The sequence below is a fragment of the Macaca fascicularis genome, chromosome 8, assembly GCF_037993035.2.
Source record: "Macaca fascicularis isolate 582-1 chromosome 8, T2T-MFA8v1.1".
Lineage (NCBI taxonomy): Eukaryota > Metazoa > Chordata > Mammalia > Primates > Cercopithecidae > Macaca > Macaca fascicularis.
The window spans coordinates 19,198,709-19,218,097 of record NC_088382.1 but is presented as its reverse complement, the minus strand read 5'-3'; the positions used below and the strand labels follow the sequence as shown (position 1 = coordinate 19,218,097).

Below are 19,389 nucleotides of genomic sequence, written 5' to 3'. Positions count from 1 at the left end.
AAAAAAAAAAAAAAAAAGCTCAATCTGCCATACATTATGTGCTTGTTTCAACAACCCTTGTTTCCTTTTCTTTTCACTTCTCTTTTTTTTTTTTTTTTAAGCGGCCTAAATGGGGTGAAGAGTGAGTTATCTGACAAATTTAGATTTTGCAAACCTGTGCATTGATGAGAGTGCTATTGAAACACATTAACAAAGATTTTCAACACACGAATGTGTCATTTCCTTTCTTCATGTACCAGATGCTGAAATACTACGAGATAAAGATTTTAGGTTTCAGTTGTAAAGAGAGAAAAGTGGATAAATCAGTGCTGCTTTCTTTAGGACCAAAGGTAAAAAAAGGCTTATTTTAATGTTTTATTCCAGAATTGTTTCTATTGATTGTTATGTGTCTGCTCTATGTGTGTATGTGTGTGTGTGATATATGATATGTTTCTGTGTGCGTGTGTGTATATATATATGATGAATGATTTCTAGTAGAATGCTCTATTCTATCAGCAGTAATTTATTTTTTTTTTTTGAGATAATCAAAAAATAGAGATTTCTGCTAAATTTTCCGTGAGTGAAAAACATATGTGTTCACAAATACACATGAAATATACTAAATGCTTTGTAGTTTGAACTGGCAAGGTGTTTTTTTTTTCATATAATTAAGCATATTTTGTTTAAAATATTGACTTTATTCAAAGTATAATTTGATATATTTCAGGTATTCTCCTTTCATAACTTTTCATGGAACATGTTTGGCTTTAATTTAATGCCTTTTATTATCTTTCCTTGATTATATAGCAAATATTGGCTGGGTATCTACTATATGCACTTCATTGAACTAGATGTGGGGAAAGGATACAAAAAATAAAATATAGTTCTTTTTGTGTTTGGGAATCTTAATGATTTAAAACATCCCCAACTAGGCATAATGTAATTTGAGCACCTTAAGTAATATGAAAGAGCTATAGATAATTACTATGAAAATATAGGCGAGGCCAAAATTACTTCTATGGGAAAAAAGTCTATCAGAAATAAATCTTCATGGAGATGCTAGAAATCCTGTTAATCTTGAAGAATAAGTAAGATTCACACAGCATACAATGGGAGGTTGGCGTTTGCATTGACCAGGTAAATATAGTTATAGAAAAACCATAGAACTGAGATTATGAATGTTTCATGCAGTGATTAGCAGTTTTTTGCAGTGGGTAAGAGCTGATCTTCTGGGAGTAGACTGCCTGTGTTTAAATGCCAGCTCCCCCGCTCCCTAGCCGCATAACATTGACTAGTTACTTACACATTTCAGGTCTTAGTTCCCTACCCTGTAAAATGGAGAAAATACTGCTGTGTACCTCATGAACACACTGTGAGAACAAAATAAGAAAAGCTCATATTTTTTTAAAAACAGCATTTTAAAATAACAGTGATGCATATATTGATGGTTTTTTGTGTATCAGGCAATTTACAAAAATTATTTTTAATGCTCACAATAATTCTTTAAACTTATATTGTGATCATATTTTACATATCTAAAGAAACTTCAGTTCAAATAAGTTAAAATATTTGCCTAAGGTCACACAGCTAAATGATGTCACAGTCAATACTCAAATCTAGATTTCAGATTCAAAAGTTGGTACTCTTTCTTCTTTGCTACCAAGGATGAATATCAGTGACCTCAGGCGCAATATAAATATTTCCATTTCTTACTAAAATCCTTCTTACAGACAGGTTCCTTAAGCTGTTCCTTAAGCATAAAACTGTTAGTTTCACAAATAATCTTAACTTAATTTCCATGTTATATACACATTCAACTGCTGTTACAAAACTCAAAGTTTTTATTTTATATTATAAAGAGGATCACAAGGTTATTATTTATTCCAAATCTTGAAGATAAAGTTGACCTTAAGAATATGATGAAAAAACTAAATAGGGAAAAATCTTGGAAAAATGAATACATGTCAAGTATGAAAAGACAGATGGTAAATATGTATTAAATATAAAGAACTTATTCACATGCACAGCTAAAAGCAACCTGTGGGGATGTGTAAGCAGTGAATATGAATAGATAATAACCCAAGAAGAAAAATATATGACAAACAATTACAGTGAAGTCTCTCTCTTAACATTAATAATAAAAAATAAAAATGAAAACCACTTTTAGTATTATTTAACTCTTATCAAAATCTAAATGATTCTAAAATAAGCTTTATTATTCAATGGTAGTGAATTTTGCTTGAAACTGCCATATTCATATATAAGTCTGGAATATTTATAAATTTATGCAATCTTTTTAAAGATCACTGAGACAGTAGAGCCCAAGAAGTTCAAAATAGTTTTCCTTTCACCTTTGAATTTCACATATGGTGAATTATCCTAAAGAAATGTTTTAAAAGAAGAAAGCTAAATTATGAAAATAATGACCAGGTCTGGTGGCTCATGCCTGTAATCCCAGCACTTTTGGAGGCCAAGGCGGGTGGATCACCTGATGAACATGGTGAAAAATACAAAAATCAGCTGGGCATGGTGGCAAATGCCTATAATCCCAGCTACTTGGGAGGCTGAGGCAGGACAACCGCTTGAACCCAGGAGACAGGGGTTTCATTGGGCTGAGATCGCACCATTAAACTCTAGTCTGGGTGACAAAGCGAGAATCCATCTGAAAAAAAAAAAAAGGAAATATTTATAACATCATTATTTGTATCAGTGAAGCATTGCCACCTGACAAAAGGAAAAAAAAGTTTAAAAGAAAAAAATTATATTTTAGAAAAATGACTATATAAATAAGATTATATATATACACACACATACATATATATACACACACACACACATATATATATATGTTGAATTACTATGTAGCAAAGACTTGGAACCAGCCCAAATGTCCCTCAGTGATAGACTGAATAAAGAAAATGTGGCACATATACATCATGGAATACTATGCAGCCATAAAAAAGGATGAGCTCATGTTCTTTGCAGGGACATGGATGAAGCCGGAAACCATCATTCTCAGCAAACTAACACAGGAACAGAAAAACAAACACTGCATGTTCTCACTCATAAGTGAGAGTTGAACAATGAGAACACATGGACACAGGGAGGGGAACATCACACACCGGGGCCTGTTAGTGGGTGGGAGGCAAGGGGAGAGATAGCATTAAGACAAATACCGAATGCATGCGGGGCTTAAAACCTGGATGATGGGCGGATGGGTGCAGCAAACCACCATGGCACATGTATACCAGTGTAGCAAACCTGCACAATCTGCATGTGTGTCCCAGAACTTAAAGAATAATAAAAAAAATTTCAGGTTTGAAAAATTCATTTGAAATATTAAAATAATGTGATGATTTTAAGGAAAATGCATAATACCAAATGATATTTGCATGACAACATGAACTATGTTACATGTGTACATATATCCAAAGACTTCAGTTTCATTTAAAAAATTAAGGGTTTTTTTTTCCTTTATTAGGGTGATGAGGTGACAGAAATTTTATCCTAACATATCTATAATATTATGATCATGTTTTATAAGAAAAACAAGAAAAAGTAAGTGTATGGTTCCAAACAAATTAACCTTGAAATTCTTTCATTATGAATTTCCTGTAAACTTTTCATCCACTTGATAAAAAGCTGATATTACAGAAACGTGTTTCACTTCTCGTGAGCACGTGCTTTTAATAGATTACACAAACGCAAAGGATTTCACAATCCTTTATCAGTACATTGACATTTAATAGGAAAAGTCACTTTATGTGAAGCTACTGTTTTTCCTAACTTTGGAACTGATATTAAAAGGCACACTTGGACAGTGTGAGTCGTTCACTGCCTGCTAATGAAGGCTCATGCATGTATGTATGTTCACGTTACTAAAAAATTACAATGATTATAGCCAGAGTAAGGAGCTGAAATAATCTGGTAATTTTAATAATAAATGCTTTTGAAGCAAAGTGGCTTCACTGAGGGTAATAGTTTTTGTTTCAGTTTGCTAGTTACATGCAGTGCAGAGAGAAATATTTTATTTTCCAATGTGTAACAGAAGAATTTTTAAAATTCCCACTTTAGTGAACCACAAAGTTTTCTTGAGGCATAACCCAAGATAGAAAATCCAGTCATCTTGAAAAAGATCCTGCCTTTCATTTCATTTATTAATGTAATTTTAAATACTGCATTATGTATGTAATGAGCACCTTCAGGAACTCTCTGATTCCTGAACCAAAGAGATCAAAACTCCATATCATGGATCTGGCTTGGATGAGAGAAGACACATGATAGATAAGACAAATAAGGAAAATATGTTTTAGGGGAAAGAAAATGAAGCCAGGATGGGGAAGACAAGGCCCCAAGGGGTTGTAGGTTGAAACTGGATGTTCAGGAACAGTCTGCTTCCTTACTTGCTTTTTCTTTCTTCTTTCTTCTTTCTTTCTTCCTTTTTTTTTTTTTTTTGAGACAGAGTTTTATTCTTGTTGCCCAGGCTGGAATGCAGTGGCCTGATGTTGGCTCACTGCTACCTCTGCCTCCAAGGTTCAAGAGATTCTTCTGTCTCAGCCTCTTGAGTGGCTGGTATTACAGGTGCCCACCACCACACTCAGCTAATTTTTTGTATTTTTAGTAGAGACGAGGTTTCATCATGTTGGCCAGGATGGTCTCAAACTCCTGACTTCAGGTGATCCACCCACCTCGGCCTCCCAAAGTGCAGGGATTACAGGTGGTCTGTTTTATTGAGTCAGACTTTAGTGAAGGCCTGAGTGAGACAAGAAGGCATTCAGGGGCTTTTAGCATGGGAGTGACTCAACCTGCCTTACTTTTTAAGAGGATTCTTTTGGAAACTGTGTGGAGAATTAATTCAAGAGTATAAGAATGAAAGTCAGGGTGCTATTAACATCAACGCTCAATAGCTCATGCCTATAATCCCAGAAATTTGGGAGGCTGAGGTGGGAAGATTGCTTGAGGCTAAAGAGTTTGAGATCAGCCTAGGCAACATAGCAAGACTGCATCTCTAGAAAAAAAATAAACAGGTAACTGAGCATGGTGTCATGCACCTGTAGACCCAGCTACTCAGGAGGCTGAGGCGGAAGAATCGCTTGAACCCAGAAGGTCAAGGTTGCAGTGATGTGATCACGCGGCTGCACTGCAGCCTGGGCACGAGAGCAAGACCTTGTCTCAAAAAAAAAAAAAAAAACAAATTGTCAAGGCGAAAAGGATGATGGGGCTTGGACAGGATGCTAGCAAGGAAGTGACAAGAAGCCCTCAGTTTCTGCATAGTATTTGAAAACAAAGCAACAGGATCGGATGAGAGATGGGAAGTAGTGGATGAGAAAAGGCGAGGAACAAGGAAGACCTCTAGGTTTGGACCATATTAGAATTCTAAGCAGAGATGTTCTGAGGCAGCGGCATATATGGGTCTGGAATTGAGAGGCGAGGTATGGGCAAGAGATAAAGATCTAAGAGTCATCAGTCTTCCAGATTATATTTAAAGCAGTGAGGCCAGTGAGATCACCAAGGGAGTGAAAATAGAAGGAGAGAAAACAGAACAGAAACTGGGCCCTCGCTCACTCTGCTATTGAGATACTAGGGAGAAGAGGAGGAATATCCAGAAATAAATAAAACTCCCCTGGATGTGCTATCTCAGTGCAATCATCAGTATCTCTCTTCTCAACAGAAAACCATGAGCATGAACAACTTTAATTTATGCATTCAGGGACTTTCATTTTTATACATTTACCGCTGCCAATCTTGCAAGGTTTTATTTCTGCTTCTACCACACAAGAAAAAAACAACTTAAATTCTATGTGGCAGGTTATGGATTTCTTGCAGGACACCAACTTCTTTGTTCTTTTCCATGACCCTGACTGCTTCTTGTTTTTCTCCTGCAGTGTCAAAAAGTTCTTCCTTGTCTTTTGTACTGAGTCTTCTTCCTCTACTCACCCACTGAATATCATGTTTTTCAAATTTATGTCTCTGGTGTTTTTTTTCTGAAAAAAAGGTATCTTCTACTTTTTGATTTTTTCCTCCTATTCTTTGTTAAAGTGCTATGGTTTAGATGCTATTAATTTGTCCTCTCTTTTAATGCCCTGGGATTTTCCTCCTAATTGTCTGCACCATTGCTGCTACCCAAGATGCCTGGCTGGGGTAGATAAAAATAAGCTGAAGTCCAAAAATTGGAATAGAATGGAAGGAATGGATCTAAGGAAATCAGGAGTTTTTGTGCAATCAGATATGGGTCTTATACATGAGAGTGGTCTAGAAAAGAAGCTCTGGCTTCAGATTTGAGTGACTGTGCTTTGCTGGCATATGCCTAACTGTATCATGTATTCTCCACTACATAGTAAGTAAATAATAATAATACGTGGGTATGATAATAAATAGATGATGTAAATGGATGATATACCCACAATGAAAATCCTGGAAAAATAAAAGGTAGGCTGCTATAGAAAATCCACCTTGTAGCTGGTTGTATTATGTAAAACAAAAGCTGATTCTGAGACTGAGATCTATGTTGGCTCTATTCGCTCGATCAGCACACAGGCAGTAGTTCAAGCCATGGAAGCAGATGAGATTCTTGGAGAGACTGTGCAGACTAAGAAAAAAGGCAGTAACATCAGAAAATGCCACAAATCCTATGACTGCATTATCTCTGACGAACATGATCTTTTTTTTTTCTGGAAAACATATATACCAACATTTCATGCAGTTCATGATAAACCAATCGCTTTTGAACGCTGGCCCCAGAAAGCAAACAGACTTTCCATGGTGCCCAAATGTAGCGATAGGGAATATTGTTCATTCCTCATTCCGCCGAGTATGCTTTAGTGCGCACCTCCCTTCTGGTCCACCACACTTGTCAGGGACATTTTATAGACCAAATATTGTCAGTTAGTCTAAACCACTCATAGACATGTACTAGAGAGTTTTCCTTTTTCAGAGTTTAAATAAATCTTCCCAGGTTAACCACAGTTTAAAATACAGTAGTCCACAAAATGTTTATTATCACCTCTATATGCTAAAAAAAGATAAACCAAAGGTTAGAGACTTAAAGAAAAACAAAATCAAGCTTCATGTCTAGTTCAAAGTGAAAGGGAGAAAGGCAAAATGTTTAATAAACAATATATATTGTGTCACTAATAATATTAATCCAGGTCACTACTGCCAAAGCAAAGAATACTTTTTTTTTTAAACTTTATTTGTATAGATAGTGATTCAGTGTTATATTTTGGGTAGGTCGTGAAAGCCAGATCAATTTATGTGATCAGAAAAATAAAGGAAGAAATTGATGAGTCAGATGCTACCAGGTACTTGCCTCTCCAGCCTCTTCTTTTTGAACCTCTTTTGTACCTGTCTGGAGAAAAAGAATAAAGAGTGTACTACCAACCTAACCAAGGTTATTATAGTCTGGTTGTTTAAAATACCATTGTTTTCTCCTTTTGTCTTTTTCCCACTTTCCAAGGTACTCAAGAAAATTGAACAGATGTAATAGATCAAATTAAAACACTTTATTTCCTGAAAGCCTTTTTTGTCTATTGTGATGTGCACTACCCCTCTCCTTTCATGGGAGAGACAGGAAGTTACCTGAATCTAGGCTGAAAAGGTTATGTGAAAAGAAAGTATAATAAAAGGGACACTTGGCTTTTTAAATCTTTGTTTTCTCTTAACCTAGGTAAGGCATATTAGAAATAAATATGTAAAGGAGAAAACTAAATGATGTCTTTATGAAAAATTAAAACTGCTTGCAGTTCCATGTTGTTCATACCTTAATGCTTTTTAACATGATATTTTCCATCCTGGAATGACCGTACCCCAGATTCTGCTCATTTTCAAAACCCTGATTCATTGTCATCTTTTCTGTATTCCTACCTTGATTACCCACTTCCCCAAAAGAGGTAATCACTCCCTTTTGTACTATGCCTGTGCCTTATATATATATAAAAAATATATAATAATTATATTATATTAAATATATATTATATAATAATATAAATATATTATATGATATGTTGCCAATTATATGATATATAAAATATATATAATATATTTGCCAATTATATAATATATACTATATTAACATAATATAAATTACATATAATTATACATATTATATATTTATATTATATAACATATTATATAATATATAATATATATTATGTTATATAATATATACTATATATTATATAATATATAATATATACTATATTAACATAATATAAATTACATATAATTATACATATTATATATTTATATTATATAATATATAATTGGCAAATATATAGTATTATATATAATATAATGGCAAATATATAATATATGTTATATTAATATAATAATATATTTACTATAGCATTTATTTTATGACATTTATGTATTATATATTTGTCAATTATATAATATATTGTATATTAACATATAATATAAATTATATATTGTATAATTTATATATAAATATGTATTATATGTTATAAATGTATATATAATGAATATTTATACAGTTATTCATATATTTATATATTCTATTTACTCAGTATGTTGTATTTTTCAGTATATTCAATATTCAGTATATTCTATGTTCCGGGTTGCTTTAGGCTCTAGTGGCGTAATGTGTACAAAATCAGACATGGTCCCTACTCATTCAGAGTTCACAGTGTAAAGATATTTATCAGATCCTAAGGCTTCAGCTTTTTTCACAAACGTTATTACCTGGTAGATAGAATAATCTGAGATGTTTCTTTTGCATTTCAGTAAAAATGGAGCCAGAATATCTCAAATGCGAGGATCAAAGCCATAATCAAACACGTGGAGAAGGGGCCAGTAGGTAGCCTAAAAGGAAACCATTTCTGGTTATAGACACGCACTAAGTAATAATGTTTCAGTCAACACAGGATCATATATATGATGGTGGCCTCATAAGATTATAATGGAATTGAAAAATTCTATCACCTATTGACCTCACAGCTGTTCTAAGGGAGTAGCACATTGCATTACTCACGTATTTGTGGTGATGCTGGTGTAAACAAGCCTACTGCTCTGCCAGTCATTTAAAAGTATAGCACCTACAGTTACGTAAGTATGTAATACTTGATAACAAATGTTAATGGTTTATGTATTTACCACATTACACTTTTTAATCATTATTTTAGTGTGTGTACTCTTCCTACTTATAAAAAAAGATTTAACCGTAAAACAGCCTCAGGCAGGTCATTTAGGAGGTCTTCTGGAAGAACACATTGATATCATAGGAAATGACAGCTCCATGCCTGTTATTGTTTCTGAAGATCTTTCAGTGGGAGAAGATATGGAGGGAAAGACAGTGCCATTGATGAGCCGGACCCTGTGTAGGCCTAGGCTAATGTGTGTGTTTGCGTCTTAGTTATCAACAAAAAAAGTTAAAGAAGTAGAAACATTAAAAAAATAAAGGTTAAAATAGCTTATAGGATAAAGCAGTTTAGAAAGAAACTATTTGTGTACAGCTATACAATTTATGGTTTAAGCTAAGTGTTATTACAAAAGAGTCAAAAAGTTGTTTTAAAAAAGTGTATAAAGTATAAACAGTACTGTAAACTAGGGCTAATTTATTATTGAGGAAATAAAATTGTTTATACATTTAGTGTAGCTGAAGTGTGCAATGTTTATGAAGTCTACAGTGTTTCACATTCACTCACTACTCACTCACCCAAAGCACCTTCCAGTCCTGCAAGTTTCATGTATCCTAATTGCCCTGTACAGATGCACAACTTTGTATCTTTTATACCATATTTTGACTGCATTTCTCTACGTGTAGATATGTTAGAAACACACATACTTCCCATCGTGTTCCAACCTGCCTACAGGATTCAGCACAGTATAACATGCTGTATAGGTGTGTAACCTAGGAGCAATAGGCCAGACCATCTAGGTTTGTGTAAGTGCACTCTATGATGTTCATACAGCAATGAAATTGACTAGCAATGCATTTCTCAGAATGTATCTTTGTCCTTAAGTGACACATGTCTGTACATACCAGGTATACATGAACACAATTTTTGCGAATCCATCTCTTACAAACTGAGTTCAAAGTTAAAAAGCATTAGTACATAGTTCCAATTGCCTTAAACTATAGGGTTTTCTTTCTTCAACTTTTTTAAAATTATATTTTAAGTTCTGGGATACATGTGCAGAATGTGCAGGTTTGTTACATAGGTATACACATGCCATGGTGGTTTGCTGCACCCATCAACCCATCATTTACATTAGGTGTTTCTCTTAATGCTATCCATCCCTTTGCCTCCCACCCGCTGACAGGCCCTAGTGTGTGATGTTCCCCTCCCTGGGTCCATGTGTTCTCATTGTTCAGCTCCCACTTATGAGTGAGAACATGTGATGTTTTGTTTTCTGTTCCTGTGTTAGTTTGCTGAGAATCATGGTTTCCAGCTTCATGCATGTCCCTGCAAAGGACATGAACTCAGTCATTTTTATGGTTGCATAGTATTCCATGGTGTATATGTGCCACATTTTCTTTATCCAGTCTATCATTGATGGGCATTTGGATTGGTTCCAAGAATGGCGATCATTAAAAAGTCAAGAAACAACAGATGCTGGAGAGGATATGGAGAAATAGGAACGCTTTTACACTGTCGGTGGGAGTGTAAATTAGTTCAATCATTGTGGAAGACAGTGTGGCGGTTCCTCAAGGATTTAGAACCAGAAATATCATTTGACCCAGCAATCGCATTACTGGGCATATACCCAAAGGATTATAAATCATTCAACTATAGTTTTAAAGTGAATTTTGCTAAGTTTTATTGTCATCTCAGTTTTTTAAAATTATTTGGATTTTTTGTTCATTTGTTTTGCTTGGTGAGTAAAACTGCTATTTAAATCTAATAGGGTAAATTTAAAGGGAGGAAATAGGAGTGTGAATCTAAATAATCCAGTTTGGCTTCTTACAGTAGTTCATTTTCCCAGATAATTGTTTATTTATTTTGCTTTGCCTCTCCCTGAGAAAGGAGATTTGGGTTCTGTGCCTACCTCCCTTCATTCCCTTCCGCCACAGTGGTCATATCCATTAAAGAACACAGTCCTTGGTCAGATCAACATAGGATTCATGAAAACCAACTCTCAGAAAGGAGGAATATGCAAAGATTGTCATTGCAAACTGCCAAATAAAGAATATCCTTAGTGATGTTTTCAAAATATATTGACAGGAGTTGAGTCATATCCTTACATGTCACTGCCTCTCCCCACAGTGGGATGAACACTTGCATCTGAATGATCGCCTTTCATTTCCTGGGCTGGATTTGAGTTTGCTGTCCTGACGCTGCCGGTGCACTCAGTTAGAACTGTGCTGTGCTAAGTCCATTACTCAGTATTCAAGAAAATAAGAAATGATCAGAAGATATTGGCTTTAGGCTAAATCTATCAATCACATGAACTAAACTGTGTCCAACAAAAGAAGTCATATAATGTCTTTTTATGGAAAAGATTCTTAAAATGTGGTCCTCGGACCAATTGCATCACCTCTTGAGAATTTGTTGGAATTGTAAATTCTTGAGCCGTCACCCCAAATATCAGAAACTCTGGGGATGAGGCCCATCAGTCTCCTGTTATCAAACCTTTCCAATGTTTCTGATACATGTTAAAGAGACACAGGAACATTTTTGTTGTTGTTGTTAAGCTACTTAGTATGCACATAAAATTTAGATTATGCTGAAAAAGGTACAAGGACATATTTGTATGGCTGCCAATGTAAAATGAGAAAAGGCCTGGAAAGTGAAAGAGAGAGAGAGAAGAGAGAGAGAGAAAGGAAAGAGAGGGGAGAGGGAGAGGGAGAAAGGGAGAGAGACAGAGAGGAAGAGAGAGACCGGGTGCTATGGCTCACACCTGTAATCTCAGCACTTTGGGAGGTTGACTTGAGGTCAGGAGTTCAAGATCAGCCTGGCCAACATGGTAGCAGAGAGCTGAAATTGTACCACTGCACTCCAGCCTGGGCAACAGAGTGAGACTCCATCTCAAAACAAACAAGCCAACAAACAAACAAATAAATAAATACTTTTTTTTGAGACAGAGTTTCTCTCTTCTTGCCCAGGCTGGAGTACAATGGCACAATCTCGGCTCACTGGAAGCTCTGCCTCCCGAGTACAAGCGATTTTCCTGCCTCAGCCTCCCGAATAGCTGGGATTACAGGTGCCTGCCACCACACCTGGCTAGTTTTTTTGTATTTTTAGTGGAGATGGGGTTTCACCACATTGGCCAGGCTGGTCTCGAACTCCTGACCTCAGGAGATTCACCCGCTTCAGCCTCCCAAAGTGCTGGGATTACAGGTATGAGCTGCTGTGCCTGGCCAATAAATAATTTTTTTAAACAGCCAGGAAATATGTATTTTTTCCAAATATGCAAAAACTATTTGTTCTAAGGGAAATTGTTTTTTCAGTGAATAGAGTAATTAAAATAATACTAAGGAAATTCCTTATTTGGCAGTTTGCAATGACAATTTGTGTGTACATCATTTCTGAGAATTAGTTTTCCTGAATCCTTTTTTTTTTTTAGGTTATATGTGCATAACGTACAAATCTGTTACATATGTATACATGTGCCATGTTGGTGTGCTGTACCCATTAACTCGTCATTTACATTAGGTATATCTCCTAATGCTATTCTTCTCCACTCCTCCCACCCTATGACAGGCCACAGTGTGTGATGTTCCCTATCCTGTGTCTAAGTGTTCTCATTGTTCAGTTCCCACCTGTGAGTGAGAACATGCAGTGTTTGGTTTTCTGTCCTTGCGATAGTTTGCTCAGAATGATGGTTTCCAGCTTCATCCATGTCCCTACAAAGGACATGAACTCATCCTTTTTTATGGCTGCATAGTATCCATGGGGTATATGTGCCACATTTTCTTAATCCAGTCTATCACTGATGGACATTTGGATTGGTTCCAAGTCTTTGCTATTGTGAGTAGTTCCACAATAAACATACGTGTGCAAGTGTCTTTATAGCAGCATGATTTATAATCCTTTGGGTATATACCCAGTAATGAGATGTTTGGGTCAAATGGTATTTCTAGTTCTAGATCCCTGAGGAGTCGCCACACTGTCTTCCACAATGGTTGAACTAGTTTATAATCCCACCAACAGTGTAAAAGCATTCCTATTTCTCCACATCCTCTCCAGCACCTGTTGCTTCCTGAATTTTTAACGATCTCCATTCTAACTGGAGTGAGATGGTATCTCATTGTGGTTTTGATTTGCATTTCTCTGATGACCAGTGATGATGTGCCCATCTGACAAAGGGCTAATATCCAGAATCTACAAAGAACTTAAACAAATTTACAAGAAAAAAAAATTAAACAACCCCATCAAAAAGTGGGTGAAGGATATGAACAGACACTTCTCAAAAGAAGACATTTATGCAGCCAACAGACACATGAAAAAATGCTCACCATCACTGGTTTTCCTGAATCCTGTGTTGATATGGACAAGGACTATGATCTCTAATGGATTTAAACACTGTGGAGGAAGAGGATGGAGGAAGGCAGGCATAGTGCTCAAATCCTCTCTTTTCTCAGGTAGAGGCAAATTAAAATAATTATCTGGGAAAATTGACTTTTGTGAGAAGTGAAATCAGGTTATTCAGATCCAGACGTTTCTTTTGTTTCCTTCCTTTTACCCTATTAAATTACTGATTAAATCATTTTACAAGTTATTTTCTGTCACTTGTAAAAAATTTTTCAGCTAAGAAAGAAGAGCTACCTCTTTTCCCACACTCAATAAACACACCTCTAAAAATAGAGATACACATTTGCACACAGAAAGATACATGAGAGGGTTCCACATACATCTGTCTTTTTACATGCAAGTTAAAACTGATGGGTAACTTTAATATATTGCTGTATATGACAGATATACAAATTTAACAAAATATGGTTTTTTGCTAAAATTAAATGTTATTTATTATAGATTGTGTCACAGAATGTAGATTCCATTTCAAACTGAAATTTCAGTTTAAAACACTATGCAAAAGAGCCCTAGCCATTTCATGTGGAATTAATATATTTTTCCATTTGTTTCACAGAAGTATGGAGCAGTGGGATTGCTTTCGTGATCAACAGGAGGACGTTGATAGCTGCTCCGAATCTGTGAAATTTGATGCTCGCTCAATGACAGCTCTGCTTCCTCCGAGTAAGTGGAGGGGGATGGGCTGCCCATGGAGGTCATTCTTAGAGTTTTTGACAATATATAAAATTATAGTCTTGAAACTTACCTTAAATGTATATGGATGTTAAAATAACACTTATTTGACAAATAGGGGTGTTCTTGAGACAGAATAAAAATAAGCTTAAATAAAAGTAAGGCAGTATTACATGAAATTAAATTAATCTACAACACTGATTGAGCCCTCTGACTTCCCAGCTATAATTAGGTCCTGGGGATAAATATGATCCTAGCACCGTGAACTAATATTTGAAAATCATGGGTTGTAGGTGCCTGTATTCGTTTTTCTAGAGTTGTTGTAACAAATGGCTGCAAATTGGGAGGCTTAAAACAACAGAAATTTATTCACTCACAGTTCTGAGACCCAGAAGTCTAAAATGCAGGTGTCAGACCATGTGCCTTTTTGAAGACTCTAGTGAAGAATCTTCCTGTGTCTCCTCCCAGCTTCTAGGGGCTCCTGGCAGTCCTTAGTGTTCCTTGCCTTTGTAGCTGCACCACTCTCATCTCTCCCTCCTTCTTCATGTGGTCTTCTCTGTGTAGCCATTTGTTCTTTTCTTACAAAGACATCAGTCTTTAGATTAGGGTTCACCCTAATCCAGTATCACTTCATTTTAACTTGATTACATCTCCAAAGACCCTATTTCCAAATAAACTCACTTTCACAGGTACCTGTGGTTAAAACTTCAACATATCTTTTGCGGGCACACAATTCAACCCCGTATAGCAGTGGTGAAACACGTTTGCACAGGTTATGACAACAGCTCAAAAGTAGCAATCCTCAGCTGTATCTCAACGGGATCATTTAAGGTGTCAGGAGGAGTTACTTATAATTCTGCTCAACCTAAAAGTCTAAATACATGTCGCTAAGGGGATGGGTGGAGGCGGAGAAGACAGAGAAGACATTTCAGTGTGAAGAAGCAGCATATACAAAGCTAAAGGCTCATTTATGAGTTCTTGCAGAGCAAACCTGAAATACAGGCCTCAACTCCAGGGTGACAGTGGATCTTGTGTTCTGTGTAAAGGGTGGATGGGAGGATGTGGCACAAGCGAGACGCATACAAGTAAAGATAATAGTGAGGGCTGTTACGCACAGAAATAATGAGCGTTTGAAGAAGGAGGAGAGAGTCATTGGGAGCAGAGAAAAAGCAATCGAAATGTTTGAGAGCTATTTAAAAGGTAGAATTTACATTTGTGATGATAATTTAGAGATGAAGAAAATGACTCCTACTTTTCAGGCTTAATCAACCCGGCGGGTGGACCACACCTCAACTTGCTTCTATTATGGGTTCTTTTTCTTTTTTCCTTCAATCTTTTCTTTCCTTTCCTTTTCTGTCTTGTCTTTTTTTTTTTTTTTTTTTTTTGAGACAGGATCTCACTTTTTCGCCTAGGCTGGAGTGCAGTGGTGTGATAACAGCCTGTTGCAGCCTCAACCTCTCGGGCTCAAGCAATTCTCCCACCTCAGCCTCCTAAGTAGCTTGGATTACAGGGACATGCTACCACGACTGGCTACTTTTTATATTTCTTGTAGAGACAGGGTTTCTCCACATGGCCCAGGCTGGTCTCAAACTCCTAGGCTCAAGCCATCCTCCCGCCTCGGCCTCCCAAAGTGTTGGGATTACAGGCTTGAGCCACTGCATCCAGCTCTTTTCTTTTCTTTACTTTTTAAAAACTTTCTTGGCCGGGCACAGTGGCTCAGGCCTGTAATCCCAACACTTTGGGAGGCCTAGGTGGGCAGATCACCAGATCTGGAGATCCAGACCATCCTGGTTAACACGGTGAAACCCCGACTCCACTAAAACTACAAAAACTTAGCCGGGCGAGGTGGCGGGTGCCTGTAGTCCCAGCTACTCCGGAGGCTGAGGCAGGAGAATGGCGTGAACCCCGGAGGCAGAGCTTGCAGTGAGCCGAGATCATGCCACTGCACTCCAGCCTGGGCGACAGAGCGAGACTACGTCTCAAAAAAAAAAAAAAAAAAGTTCTCTTCTTTTCTTTTCAATACCTTAACCTTGTTTGTTGCAACCTGAAAGTAAAATTTACTTTTTTTCTTAATTGATCAATGAAAGCAATGACCATAGAAAATAAATTTTTAATGACCATTGTATTCACCTAATCAGAGAAAGGACTTCCTCATCTACTATTTCCCCTCTATATTGATTTGTCTCTACTACAATTAATATCTCATTATATAAATCACAGTGCCATATAAGTGCATATGAATAAAAGGTTGCTGTTATTAATATGTTCTGAAATATAGAGAAGGTGGGCTTCATTGATCCATTCTAAAGATTAGTCAAAATGTGAATCACTTGGTTTATTTCATTTTTCTTAAATATTGTTTACATTGTATTCAAATCATAAGAGGTATCCAAATACAAAACTACTGAGGAGGAATTGGACAATAAAATTATTTTAACATTGTAGTCATTGAAAATAAATATTTCCCTTATCTGATTTTAAAATATTAAAAATTACATAGTTACTTTAGAAAATTTTATTGTCATCCAGAATATCTTCCCATGTGAACACTGAATAAAATTTATGTTTGTATATGTAAGTGTCAATATTCAAATTTACCAACTGATTCCAAAAAATCAGACAAGCACAACTTGTAGAGCATGGTAACTTTCTTGTGGATATTTAGTGAGTGGATAAGTCAATCAAGGGTCTATAATAATACCTGGATTGGCTTTTCCTGTGACTGTCCCTTTGCTTTCTACTGCATAAATGTGGACCATTTTTTCTTGTTTTTTATTCCAATAGGCTTGGTAGTAACAATGTAATTGGAGATTAAAACAATTTTAATTATGGAAGAAGATAACACTTTCTAACAGAAGGCTGGGCTTTTTTGTTTTATTAGATCCTAAAAACAGCCCTCCCCTTCAAGAGAAACTGAAGTCCTTCAAAGCTGCACTGATTGCCCTTTACCTCCTTGTGTTTGCAGTTCTCATCCCTCTCATTGGAATAGTGGCAGGTAACGTAATCCAGAGTTCTGAAATTTAGTAATTCATCCCGTGAATTATTCATTGCCACAGCGATAAAGAAGCATTCAGTCTTTTATATATGGTACATTCATAAAGAAAACACTATATTACAAAGAGTCCTTCAAATTTATTAAATTAAAAAACAGATTCTGCAAAGTTAAGTAGAAAGAATAGTTTTTAAATTGGAAAAAACAAAATAGAATGAAAATAAGAAGTGCAAGATAAAAATACAGATTTGTAAAAGTAAAATGAAAAGGACTAAACGCTTTCAAAAATATATTATCCTTTAGAGTCCTCTCTTTCTAATGTGGGTGACAAATTTCCAAAGTATTTGTTTTACCAATGTGAAGAAATAACATGATCATTTACATTAACAATGGCTGTAATATAACAAACAAACCTGTTGTCCAGGAGAAGCTCTTCTATTCTTAGTACTGAGAGAGGAAAAAATATTTCTGTCAGTTTTTAAAGAGAGGAGACCTTGTAGAATAATGGCATACAACTTAGTGAAATCCAGTTTATGTGACCATACTTTTCACAGGGATATTATTTAAAATATCTCTAAAAATAACCTGATAGCATCCTCTCAAAGAAAAAATATAGAACTTGTTACTTGGGCTCAAAATGATGTTCTTGAGGTACATATTTCTTTGGAGAGGCTGACTTGAACTGGAGTTAGATTTGACTGTTTCTACAAGGGTAGATAGCTTGTATACACCTTAAGCACATATGTAAATATTATTCCCCTTGTAGCATTTTGGATGGATTTGGTGTATTTTGATCGGCATTTGAATTTATATGCCTTATAGCTCTCCTCTTCTCTATATGACTGATAAAATGTCTGCCCATATGCTCTAATAAGAGATATGCGGGGAATAAGATACATTTTTATGTGCATACTAAGCAGCTTAACAACAACAACAAAAAAGTTTCTAAAGACCAGGCCAAACTTCCTCTGCTACAGGGCAGTCTAAGGAAGTATTCCAAGACACAGCAAAAATTTCACTAAGAAAGAAATGATAAAAACAATAATATACCCTTACAATTAACCTCTGTATAGATACTGTAATTATTCTCATTATCTACATAAGAAAATTCAGACAGCTCAGTATTGGAGCTGGAGTTCCCATCCAAGACTTCTGAACCCTAACCTCTGGTCTATTGTCTCCCAGTTTAATTAAGTTTTTATAAAACAATATGGTTGGCCAACAAAAAACAAAAAAGTCACCTCAAGAAAATATTTCCCACAGGTAACAATTAACTTCTTTTTGACTGTTAAAAATGAACTAAAACAAAAATCCAACCATAACAACCAAACCAACCAACCAAACTATTGTTGTCTGAGTAAAAGGGCATGTTAATGTTTGGCATTAAACAGTCAATTTCCTCATAATCAAGGTTATCTGTATGTTTGTTTATGTCTATGCTTATCTGTAATTTGAAATGCTTAACTAAAGGATGCTTCATTGTTGGGATTATTGCCTATAAGCCAATTAGAATTTGAGTACATTTCATCACTTTTATGCAAATCACTGCCTGCAGAGCCAAGACCAGGGACTGCAGCTTCTGATAGGCTCATGCAGAATGCAGACAGGAGTCGGAAAATAATTCAAGGTTCTAACCAAGTTCAAAGTCCCTGAGCTATTAGAAAATACTACCAAGTCAACAGATTTGTTCTGGAGTTTACAACGATTGAACTAGTCTGTTTACTAAAACTACAATAGGTACCTACTAAAATTGACTAGATGCTAAGAATGTTCAAATTTTATAAGTTCACATCAGTACCGGATTCACCAGAATTTGGAAAAGGCTTCACTATGTTTATTATGTATTAATAAGAAATAATTGACAATCCACTTACAACTTTAATTAAGTTGTAGATCAGTACATTTTTCTAAAAGAAACGGAAAAGCAATATATATCTCTACTGGCATAAAAAATTACAAATGTAGACAAAATAGATCCCTAAAATGATAGAAGTTTGGCAACTATGAATTGATGGGTGAAATAGAATATTATATATAAAACTCTAAATATGAAGTGAATTATATATTGAGGGTTATTTTCTTAATTATAAGGTTTATTCCATTTACAACCTTTCCTTAAAGAAGCTGCTGAAACACTATCAGTGTGACAACATAATACTGTGTCAGAACAATAAGGAAAAATCAAGAATTTAGGTTTATATATGTATAAATTGTTACTGAAATACTAAAAATTCTTTAGCTGAAAACAATATC

At 35.6% G+C, this 19,389-nt stretch overlaps 1 protein-coding gene across 4 annotated transcripts in view; it reads left to right on the top strand.

Moving 5' to 3' along the window:
- The first annotated feature begins 275 nt into the window (after positions 1 to 275).
- MSR1 (macrophage scavenger receptor 1) overlaps positions 276 to 19,389 on the top strand; it is an 85,326-nt gene continuing 66,212 nt past the window's right edge. For 2 of the 4 annotated variants that reach the window (XM_005562648.5, XM_005562651.5), the window contains exons 1-3: positions 276 to 329; positions 14,029 to 14,135; positions 17,026 to 17,139. In XM_005562648.5, coding sequence (XP_005562705.2) covers positions 14,033 to 14,135; positions 17,026 to 17,139 — 217 coding nt within the window. In that variant the 5' untranslated portion in view covers positions 276 to 329; positions 14,029 to 14,032. The remainder of the gene's footprint in view (positions 330 to 14,028; positions 14,136 to 17,025; positions 17,140 to 19,389) is intronic. The other 2 variants (XM_005562649.5, XM_073999968.1) reach the window with 1 other exon arrangement.